The sequence below is a fragment of the Notothenia coriiceps genome, unplaced genomic scaffold, assembly GCF_000735185.1.
Source record: "Notothenia coriiceps isolate Sejong01 unplaced genomic scaffold, NC01 NC01_scaffold00037250, whole genome shotgun sequence".
NCBI classification, from domain to species: Eukaryota; Metazoa; Chordata; class Actinopteri; order Perciformes; family Nototheniidae; genus Notothenia; species Notothenia coriiceps.
The window spans coordinates 15,373,562-15,385,912 of record NW_011369951.1 but is presented as its reverse complement, the minus strand read 5'-3'; the positions used below and the strand labels follow the sequence as shown (position 1 = coordinate 15,385,912).

General features: G+C 37.7%; 1 protein-coding gene across 1 annotated transcript in view; it reads right to left on the bottom strand.

Annotated features, from left to right (window-relative positions):
• Nucleotides 1–12,351, bottom strand: part of LOC104967368 (CUB and sushi domain-containing protein 1-like) — a 192,487-nt gene that overhangs the window by 135,031 nt on the left and 45,105 nt on the right. The window contains 7 exon segments of the mRNA XM_010796776.1: nucleotides 785–1,000; nucleotides 1,170–1,286; nucleotides 6,336–6,524; nucleotides 6,712–6,899; nucleotides 7,902–8,040; nucleotides 9,583–9,655; nucleotides 10,468–10,589. Coding sequence (XP_010795078.1) covers nucleotides 785–1,000; nucleotides 1,170–1,286; nucleotides 6,336–6,524; nucleotides 6,712–6,899; nucleotides 7,902–8,040; nucleotides 9,583–9,655; nucleotides 10,468–10,589 — 1,044 coding nt within the window.

Sequence of the window (12,351 nt, the reverse complement as noted above, 5' to 3'; positions counted from 1 at the left end):
CCAAACAGATCATTGCAGCATCCCATAATCCCCTCTGTTTCAGCCCTGTTTCAAAAGTGCTGATTCTCTGTCTGTTACTTTAGATGAAAATAAGGAGCCACGCCCCCACGTTGGTGATTGGCTAATGTTTACACAAGCCAGAAAATCGTTATGACATCATAAAGTGGCCAAAATCTGATCAGCTCATTTTCAGACAGGTTTTTATATAAATGGATCAGGAAAAATAGTGAGTGAATCTTTTGTCCTGAAACTTTCAGAATCTGTTCACACAGAGGGGACACATGTTGATGTAGAAGAGACATGAAATGAAAAAGTGGATTTTGCACGATAGGTGACCTTTAAAGGGGGATTTCATGTACAGGAACTATGGTAATGTTGTTAAGTAGGCCAAGACTAATAAATATAATGTAAATAAAAAAACTAATGAATAACATTTAAAGTACTAGTGGCATTTTCTTGCCTTCTGCCCACAGGGGGCAGCAACTAAAAAACGTAAAAGCATAACAATGTTCATATTTATATTTATGCTTTACCAATAGGGTTTTCAAGCCTTTATTTTTGGTTTTAGAGAAATGATTAAGAATAACTAGTTGGTGGCAAATGTGAGTCTTTTCTTTCCCGACGCACCTTCTGCACGTCAACAAACAGCCGCACATAACAGGTTCAACCAAATGTGGCTTGGAGTGCAATATCTTAATGCTTTTCCAGGTTTTGTGAAAGGTCTGTCAACACGATTAGAACATTCATCAGCCTTAAAAGGCCGTTTCTTTTGGGGGGTTCCTACCTGAGAAAGTGATATTAAAGCCTTCATAACTCATTGAAAAATCCGATATGAATCGTAGCTGAGCGCTGAAGTTCCCGTAGAGCCCTGCTTTGACGCTAGGGGGCAGCACTGAGCCGGTGAGTCGAGCCACTGGAACAAGGAAATTGGTGTCCTCAGTGATAGAAAGGTAGTCGTGGTTCTCCTCTAGATGAAACGTGTGGAACACCAGATGGACTCCTAGAAATCAAAGGATAAATGGATGGATAGATACAGAGTAAGTCACAGACTCATTAATGGCATCAGATGGAAAAAGAACCCAGAAACACAGCAATCTTGAACATGTGACCTTATTATCCATGCAAATAGAATGGGCGTTTCCTTTATTTCTGTGTATGTGAGTGCTTACCTTTCCCATGTGACACCTCTATAGTCCATGTGCAGTTTAGAGAATTGGGGTAGTAGTCAGGAAAGCCAGGAGACAGAATTGTCCCTGTTTTACCATAGACATAACCTCCACAAAGAGCTGCAAGAAGAAAGTAGGAGTAGGGTTAATTATAAACCATTTGCACTGAGCTTTGAAAGACCTGAACAAATTCAAAAAAATGACCAATTATAACACTTGAAGAAAAAAAGACATATCTTAACTTAAGTACAGCACAAAATGATAGATTTCTTGCTCTAAATGTCATTAGTTAACAGACTGGAATTAAACTGAATTCAGCCTTTTTAAAGCTGCTGAACTGCAAACACCGGCATAATTGTGTCACTCTTGAGCATGGTGTCAGTATAGTGTTATGGCAGAATCTGTATTACAGCGTGTTTCTGGCATATTCATTGAGGTCACATGGTAAGCTATATGATGTGTGTTACTGAGTTGGGTCACACAGAGTTAGAGAGACAATGGTCGTTCTGAATTATCAATAGATGTATTCATTTTAAGTGAGCTGACACCAAGGTTAGAGGAAGTTCAGAGAAGGCCTCAGGTTATAAAAACAGTTAACCTTTGTTAGTTGACGACTCAACTAAAAGGATGTCATGAGATAAGTAAACTTCCGACATCTGGAACATACAAGTACAGCATTCAGAAGCAGAACATGTGATGTCGTGTGTTAGGTAATGTAAGGAAAATGAGGGTGCGTCATTTTAGAATCCTATCCCTCTGTAAAGTTCTACTGGGTGGGAGCATTGCTGTAGGACTGCTTGAGAGCAGAGGTCATGTTTTCCTCGTTATTATTGATTGTTGTACAACGAAATAATAATTGATCATCAACTCTATCTGTGTTTGTGTTTTATTGATTCCTCTGTTTCATTCTTTCCTGTTGTGAGTGCTAAATTGCCACAACAATGTTCTCTCCACAAAAATATCCTTGATATTAAAAATAATTATAGGGAGAAAAAAACTCTAATAAAATGTAAATCAATGAAAGTACAGATGTTGAGTGGGTCAACCTGATTGTAATGCATGTATATATTGCTTAAATAATCGCCTCAGATTGAGGTGATTATTTTCAGTTGGTTCACAACTATAAGTGACCCCTTTCACATTGTCGATTGAGACGTCATTATTTTAGAGATACGAATCACAGCTTCTTTAAACAATTACACAAACCATTGCCCAACCTCAACTGCGTTGTTATAGTGGCCAGAATTACTGTAGGGGTCCGCTAACTTTTTCACAAAATAAACAGTTCAAGACACTGTATCATCTAATAGTGACATTTCTGACATAAATGGAATCATTTTGTGTGTCCACAAGATACAGTACATTCACTAAAGCTGTAATGTTGATTTAAACAAATCAGTTTGTGTCAGTAAATATGAATTGTAAATAAGTATAATTGACTAGATACATTAAGAGAATAAAAAGGGATAAAGCCAGATACAGTTAATTTGGAAACACAAATAAACATCAGGGACAATGTGACGAAGAGAGTGGTGTGTTGAGAAAAAGAGTGAGGGACTGGTGTGTGCGTTACACCTCGACTCCACACAGAGCCGGACCACTGATATGGAACTAATTGATTTAGGATATAGCAGAATGGAAAATACTATAGTAAAGTAATGGAGAGCAAAAGAAGGTTTACTGTGCCTTACTGACTGTTTGAACTAAGATAAGATACTGTTTTATATTGACTCTTTTTTGTTACTCTCACTGTGCCTTTATCTCTATCAGCTCTTTTCTGTTTAATTTAATTTAAATGCATCTGGATGTGTGTGTTCCCATTAAACATCCCAGAATATAAACTAAATCAGAGACAATAAAATGTTTTTCTTTTCTGTTGTAGAGTAACTCCAGGTTTATATATATTTGAATGCAGAACAAGTCCCTTAAGATTCTAATACAAACAGTCGTATGATTAATTCGGGAATTTGGGTAAAATGTTGACTTTATGAACACAGATGTCTAGGGTTTGTTTATTTTCCATACTGCAGCTATACCAGCGTGTGTTTGTAGAGAACTGCTGTGTCTCCGCCTCTCCATCCCTCTGTCTATCAGTGTCTTACCTTCCAAACTATATCATATTTCAACAGAACTGGAGAAGAGCAGCTGTGAAGGAAGCCACTCTCTCTCAGAGAGGCTAGCAGTCATGTGTGATTTGGTTTCCCACTCCCATTAGCTAAAGCTAGGACACTGTCAGAGTAAATGACCCTTGTCGTGCCTGTGGGCCTACATCGTACCTACTGTGTTTGAGTACACACATCAGAGTATGTGAATAATCTCTGTGTGAGACGTTAGAGGCAGATTGTTAAGGTATGTGTGTGAGGATATGTGAGCTGCATAAAAATGCGATAAAACAACAAGAGTAAGCCAAAAGAAAAAGACTGTTCACGACTCTAACAATGATCAGAGAAGCAAGTCAAAGTGTGGCAGCCTTCAATGTTAAGTAAAAGAATTAATGCTGAGACAAAATGTATGGCTTGTTTTCCAGAGGAGAAGTAAATAGAGGAAGATAGGATACCAGACTCCAGCTACACCCCCCTCCCTTTTCCTGACTGTTTTTGGTCTCAATCAATAATTATCTTCCTTTTAGAGAATGCCATGGCATTTTTAACTGAATGGATTCTGTGGTTTTGGTCCCTTTTAGCAAGTTGTTGTCTTTGCATCAGCTTCAGGATTAAAATGTCACTGTGCTCCTTCAATATTCTCCCTGGCACATAAAGAAATAGCAGACAGTGCTCTGTATTCTGTGTTTGGAGATTTAGCTGACCTGCAGGAATAAGACGAGTGGTTTGGGTCCAACAGGCACTGAAAGGGAATGGTCTCTGCACGCCTGTGGGAGCTCTACTTGTCATTTTGTTTTTCTTTTGGACACAATATTGTGAGAATAATGCATTTTTGGTGGCTTTGTAATGCAGTCGGTATGGCAGAAAAAGGTTGTCTGTTCCTATTAAAATGTTAACTGTGCCTTCGAGACTGTACTGTAAATAAGATTACTGTTGTTAATGCAACTATGTGTGTGTATGAATTGCTTTGAGTATGGCTTAGGGAGTTTTTAAAGATGATTTTCATTGTGCTATAAATTGATGTGAGATGTCTTAGTCTTTCTCAGTGGACCAGCGTGGGTTCGCTCTGGCTTCCTCCCAGAGCTCCAAAAGATGCAAATCAGTTGAGCTGGACATACAGTTGCCAATAGGTAGGAAAAGAGTTCACTTACAGAACAATATGGTTAATTATCTTTAAAATAAAAAAGAATTTTCATGCTAAAACATATTTGACACTTCTTTCCAGTCCCAGGATGTTCTCAGAAAGCAAACCACGACATTTTATAGTTCTAGTTAAGGCTTACACTCACTTTAGAAAAGTGCTATTCTGAAATAGTGCTGTCACTGTGATGGCATGCTTGGCTGAAAATTGAAATGTCACAGTGGCCGTTTAAAACTGCTTATGTTATATGGCTGATACTGTGAGATAGAGTGCCTTAGTATGAACTCACTCCCAAGTTGAGACATCCTGACTTTGGCTATCAAATTGGATTCTTTTCAATCGGCAGAATGAATCAGACGCTGTGTATTCATCTCCCATGATAGCTTAAGCTGTGTGCAGAAGCTGGATGGGAAGCCTGCAGTGGTCAGGGAGCATCTGTTTCAGCAATGCCTGTTGACCCGCATCATTTATCTGAGGCTCGATGTCCAACTTGGGCTATTGTGGTAAAACCTACTCTGGAGTGGGGACATATTATGGCTGCCAGTCACACATAGGGAAAAAGGAGAAAACTGGGAAATAAGGTACTAATAATAACACCGACACCCCCTCACACTCCAATATTACTAAGTTCGAAAAATTAAGTTAGAAACACAACCTTCAAGCTTTATATTCATTTTGTTTGGACCCAATGTTCCTATTTAATCATGTAAAGGTTTGTCTTGTGATATCTTAGTGTAATAATAAACCGCTGTGTGAAACTTCACTATCCCAGTTTCATCTCTAACAACAAACACGGAGTTGGCGGCTCGCTGAAGGGAGTTGAGCATAATCATTTACTGTGGACAATGCCACTGTGTTGAAGCCGAGGCTTGGTTGCGTGTGAGAGTGACTCAGCTGCAGCACTGGAAACTCTTCCCAAAATGATGCCTGCTTATTTCCCAATGTACTTTGTTTTGGAGCTGCAGTTCAGTGTGACAGGTGACTCAGAGTTTAAAGGGACAGCTTTGATTAATTTTTAATACCGTCCATAACTAATTAAAAACAAGTCAAGGCAATATACTTGAAAGCATTTTCAAGTGTGATGAAAATTATTTATTTGCTAAAATTGTAAGATTTATTTTGAGTAGTTTCTTAATACATGGTCCAATTTTTTATTTTTAAAAAAAAGAGAATGGTACAACGTGGTCCAAGGTTACAGCAGGGGTTGTTGAGTGTTCATGATTCTCCCTCTGAGTGCATGGCTTTCCTTCAGATTGCCTGTAGGTGTGAATGTGAATGATTGTCTGTCTACGTGTGGTAGCCCTGTGTTAGCCTGGAGACCTGTCCAGTGACTCACGATCAACTATCATAGTCTCCATCCCCAGAGGTCGCATCAATCAAATATGTGTCATAGTTGACTAAATTAGAGCACCATTTTGACGGATTAGTACACTAAGGATTAATTCCATGCTTACTACTTAATAACACACTTATACAAGTAAAATAAATAAATTAGATAAAAAAAGTGACTCCAAATTACCACAACAATCAGCTATTATTTCTTGGCTACAGTGTATAGATGGAGAAATACAAATAAATCCTCTCTAATGCTTCCATAATCAATCAGATCCCTTGTTTTCTTCTCCAAGATTAAATTCAGATCAACTTGTTTAGCTAATCGTAGGAGTTAGTGTAAGCCCCTTTACAACAAATGGAATGTTTTATAAAATATTTTCAATGACTTTAAGGTTAGGTTTAGACATTTACTGTTAAATGTGTTTAAAATATTTCAAACTGGATGTGACATGTTGTCCACAGAGTGACTGTGTTTCTTACATAATCACATCATTCTTGCTCTTAATTTATTTTTCTAGAGAGTACAAAAGGATTCCGCCACGATATAGGCTTTCTTTAGGAGGGCTGAAATGAGAGAAAAGAAAGACTCACCATCACAACTGGGAAGAGAGTGACTCCACTGATGATTCAGCTGACACACAATTGGCTCCTGATCACTCAGTGTGTATCCCAGATCACATGCAAACGACACACGGGAACCAATGGAAAAGATGCTGCCATGGCGACGACCATTGACTGGGATACCAGGATCAAGACAAGAGTCTGACTCCATTTTCACACCTGAGAATCACATCAAACAAGAACAAAGACCACAGAGTCAAGAGAGTGAGTGTGTGTGGTAATTACACCTTTTTAAGCTGGGTCACACTCAGAGAATCATCAGAAAAAACATTGCTGCTGTGTATGAGTGCCAGAAAGCAATTCCCTGAGCGTCAACAAAACATTTCTATCAGTGATTCATTCTTACTCTCATATCTGATGCTGAAGCCTGCTGCCGAGCGGCTGTTGTCTGTCATGAACAACAGGTACATGACGTTGGACGTTGAAATCAGGAAATTAGGTGCTTGGGTGCCGTGGTATTCGCCGATGAGAGGAGAGGAGGACGAGGGGCCATCCCTGATTTCCAGTGTGTCATAGTTGACTTCAGTCTGGAACCTAGACAAACAAAATATCAACATGTACAATAACCTCACATACACAGAGATAAAATGTATATGGAATACAAAATGTGTGTGCAGGCTGCCTCACAGAGCAGTGGAACAAAGAACTAACATGTATTGGCAGTCAGAAGCAAGTGGTGTTAACAAACAAGGCTTTTACGCAGAATGAGGATTCGCTAGAAATGAAGCACAGTTCATTTAACAATGTCAATACATGAAACTTACTTAAATAACCATAGTGATTGACTAACATTATTCCTGCCTATTTAAATGACTTTGTACTCAAATAACCAAGTAAGTACCTTGTGTAACTAACTAGGTACATTATTGACTGGCCTGTTATCTCCCTCTTACTCTCTTTTGTCTCTGACTATACTGAGTAATTGATTTGACTGTTGGCTGACAGGGAATTAGTTGTGTCTGCACGGCACTGAGAACCAGTTGGTTCTGATGTCCTGAGCGCTGTTTGTTTTCATTGTAACCATACAATACAGTAGGAACTGATCACATAAATGCATTCACCTACTCAGTAGGACATACAATAAATAGTTAGGAACAACTGGCACACTTTATAATCACAAACTGCATCTTAATATCAAACCAGCAAAATGAACAATGAACTATCCTCTGCACCAGACACAATCCTTCACAAATGATTTCCCTGGTAGGTGATGAAGACAGCTTGGCCTTTACGCCACTTCCCAAAGACACAAATCTCAGATTTAGCAATTTCAGGCTACACTGCATCTGCTAGTGGCTTGTTTACATAAAAAATGTGCAAAAAAGCAACATTAATTATTCAGTGCAGGGGTAATTTACCAACTAAATGTATATATAACAACTTATTATGCTTCTGAAAGACTGAGCTACTAATCGACTGACTAACTAATAACATGCTAGCTGACACAGCAGAAGTCAACAAAAAAAGGACTCATTTGGCAAATGTTCTGAGTAACTGCTGAACAAAATTAAAAACTCTCTAAAATAAATGACTAACCTGTCAAAGTGTATCTTCACAGCATGGTCTGGCTGTGCCTCAATCACCCACTGGCAGTTCAAAGAATCTTTATAGAAGGAGGGCCAGCCAGGAGACAGCAGGACACCAGTAGGAGCTGTTAGATGGCCGCCACATGGAGCTACAGGGAAATAAACACAAACACGAGAAAGAGAGGGATAGAGGGAGGGCAATTAATCACTTTTTCTTGTAACTCTGTTATGGCCTGAGCACTATGTCCAAAGCACGAAAAAACAATTACCTTCAAAAAGAAAGGTGTTGAAATTTACAGTAAACACATCAAAGCGGTAATTATTTCCTGAATTTTTTAAGGAAATCAAGTACCGCATATTACATTTTATGTGCGACATATTATTATTTGTCACATGAGCATTTGACATAACTATACTTGAATTCCCTGCCACTCAAAAAACGTACATATTTGGGAGATCTTCACACTTATTTAGCTAACATTCAATCTCGAACATGGCACATTCAAATCCAAACATTCGTTTTTATTTTGGATATGAAATATGGCAAAATGGTTCCTTAAGGGTGTATTACAGAAAAGTGATTCCAGTCATTTCCTGAATTTACAAGACTGTTTTAGCTATTTTAGTATTTGCTTCTATTAACTTAATCATTGTTTTCACATGAATAATAGATATGTATCAAAGACATTCATGCTAAGACATGTTGCGCTCTATATTACCCTCACAAAATCTTCATTGAGGTTTTTTTTCTATAATCTTGTGATACGTTTTTTTTTTTTTTTCAGCCCTATCAATACCACCACCATATAATGTTGGAAAATATATATTAATTTCCGCCTTGAGTGTTTAGCACTCATAAATCCAACATGTACAGTTACCTCTAGAAAACACTTCAGACCTGGAGTTCATGACCTGTTTATTATCCACTGCTCTTTCTGTCTTTTCACACTCCAACCACTTCTTCTGATTTCAAGTAGCATATACCTTTGCCTCTCATAACACTTTAAGAAAGCTAAAGAAAATTACCTTTACATAACCTATTCTGTGAATGCTGAAGCTATGGTGCTCATGAATCAGATGCACAAGAGTAAGTCATTCTAGAAATAAAATATAATTATCTTTCCCTTACCAATGGGAGGGATAATATTTTCCAATACTCCATATTTAATGAGGTGACAGCCCTATTCAATTGTGTCCACTGTCCCATTTATTAACAGCAGCCAACATTTCATAATGTCATTTTGACAATACAATCAAGATGGAGGGGATGGAAACAAAGAGAAATATAAATATTCACAGGCAAATTAATAACATTTGCCTTTAAAAAGACATACCATCACATCCACTTTCCTTTTTATTCTTATCATTACCCCCACATAAGCTTATCTGCAGACTAATGATACATCTCTGGGTATTGGAGTCTGCATAAAATGAATGCGTCATCCTGAATTAGTTTCAGCAGAACTTGTGCCAATCTGGTTTACGATTATTGTTAAGAGAGGAATATGCGTGCAAACAGGCTGAACAAGTGAGAGGAGGCTGGAGGCTAAAGCAATTAAAAGAGCAAATGTATACAATTCCTAAGGTGTATAAGCATATTAAATCTGCTTTGTCACCTTAGAATCTGGCAAGAAGAACATTTTCTAAGATGTTCCTATTGCACGCAGTAAACAGTTTGTGTGTGGGTTTACCTTCACAGCGAGGTACTGCCGCAGACCAAACAACATTTCCCTCCTGGATGATGCAAGTGACCTGATCAGACCCCTGGAAACAAGACATCAACATATGGTAATAAGGTACATCATTTATTTTAAGATAAGATACGTATAGAAAGAATAAATCAATAAATCAAGACACTGTATATAGACAAGTAAAATAAATCAAGTACAGGAGATTGCATAGTGTTGTGTCTCCTCAAATGTGTTAGTTATGTTTATGTATTTTCTCTGTCATTCCAAGTCTAGTCAGGTTTTCATGTTATTTCATGTCATGTCTGTCTATTTATGTCACATCTCGTTTTCCATTTCCTGTTTCATTTTGTATTTACCTCTTGTCTCTCATTCCAGGCCCTGTTACTTCCTCCCCTGATTGTTTCCACCTGTTCCCACTCACCTCATGTTTAAATAGTCCTGTCTCTCCCCTGTCCTGTGTCAGTTCGTCTTGTTTGTTTGCCACGAATGGTCATGCCAGGCCTCAGCAAATAGAGGATCGAGTCAAGTCAAGTCAGGTTGTGTTATTTTGCTATTTTTGTAGACTTAAGTTAATCTTAAGTTCCTTTTTTTGTTACGCTTTGTTTTTTCTCCTTGTGAGCTCTTTTTGTTATTCTAGTACCTACTCTGTTACCTACTCTATTACCTACTCTGTTAAGAGGGATTTTTGTTCTTTGAAATTAAAAATACATTTTTGTTACATTCAAGACTTTGTCTCTGGGTCGTGTATTTGGGTTCTCCAGTCTGTGTCAAGGTCGTGACACATAGTTAATGATTTTAAGTATTAACACACCTATTACCAATACCAATGTGCATTCTTACAATTCTAATAAACATCTTATATAACTGTTAGTAATACTCTATTACCTGTGTCCTAATGAATCCTTGGTCACAGCGAAAAGCCACGGAGCTGCCGAGCTGAAACTGGTCTCCATACCTCTGACCGTTGACAGGAACTCCTGGGTCATGACATTCATTCTGACCAAATGCTACAGAGGAACAACAACGAGAGAAGAGTTAAAGAAGCAGACAATACACACAGAACTAAGTAAAGAATACAACACAAAGACACATTTCTTTGGGTCAGAGTAAGCCCAGAGAAAGTGGCAGAAAAGATTGAGAAAAATGACGCATTGTGCCTACATACCTGACTGTGGGATTTGTATCGATAGAGTGGTTCAGAATAAATGTCCGTATTTCAGAATTTACACAACGTTCCCTGGTTTTCAATTTATTTCAATACCTGAAAATTGGTTTTACCTGGAAAAAACAGGGTTTGAAAAACCACTGCTGTATCACTGTCAGTAAAAGTGACACCTCTACTGATATGGAAATATGGGAATGGAATTATCTTCACGTGGATTCAACCCTGTCATGTTTGGCTTATACCATCCCCATTCCAGAGATTAACCTGATCCCACCCAGAGCACATGCCCAGTGATTGGACATGTCTCAGGTTGATTAGCTACTGATGGAGAGGAAATGATAGTGGAGAGAGAGAGAGAGAGAGAAGGAAACGGCACTTATAAAACAAGTATGTATATGTCAAATACAAGTATGACATACCGACAGATGAAGTATGACATACCGACAGATGAAGTATGACATACCGACAGGTGAAGTATGACATACCGACAGATGGATTCAAGCCCATTTGTGTGTTGTGTTAGGTATAAAGGGCATGCCAGAGGAAAAAAACATGCACTTTGACACCAGATATGGAGAGAAGTGGTGGAATAGATTGGCAGGAACAAAAAAGGAGAGGAATGTATACATATATATGAACAAACACAATGACAATTTACCAAATATTGAAATGATATGTGTAAGCTCGAGAAGGAAAAGAGAGAGTCTACGATGAGTGTGTGGGTTGTGGCTTTTGAAAAAAAAAAAACTAATTAATTTTAGATAGTAAATTATTGGAATTAAACATTTGGTCTAAAAATAGGTAATAGAGAATATGGTTTTGTTAACAGTCCATTAGTGAAAACACTTTTTGAACATAATAATCCCTAATCCAATTATGGCGATGATGTCTTTAAATATCCTTAACTGTCATTACATTGAAGTAAATCATCAGACGGGGAAACCATTTACCCTATGGGATCAATTTCCCCTGACTTGTATTATTATATATTTGCACATAACTGCTCAATCTGGTGTCAAAGTTCATATTTGACTTTCAAACATTCATATAAATAGAGACTGATGTAGCCACTGAAACTCAAATTGATATTCATATATGCATTAAAATGTTAATGGGCCAAATTACAGATACAGCACAAAGATGCCTGATTTTTATTAAATCCCTAGATACAATTAATATGATCATTTCAAATTACATTCCTAGAAAGTTTCATGATCACAAACTATATGAATAAAGTTCAGCTTTTTTGGTAAAGAGTACAGGTAAGTACCTTATATACAATCCTGTTGACCATAGAAATAATAAAAAAGCAAGCGAGTATAATCATTTGTATTTACTCTTAGACATATTATTAAGTTAAACAGGATTCTGATGGGATATGTCTGCTTCCAATATTGCATGTAACCTTTCATTTGTGTTATGGCAAAAAAGTTTTAGAGGTAGGATCTTTTTGTAATACTCTGCTGTGCTGAAAAAAAAGTATTCTTTCATTTGTCAAATGTCACCTCTCAAGGAAGAGTCAGAGACAAGGTCATTTGGGAGGCAGTGTGTGAAATGGTGACAAAACCGCATGCTAATCACAGAGAATGAATCAAGAATAAACC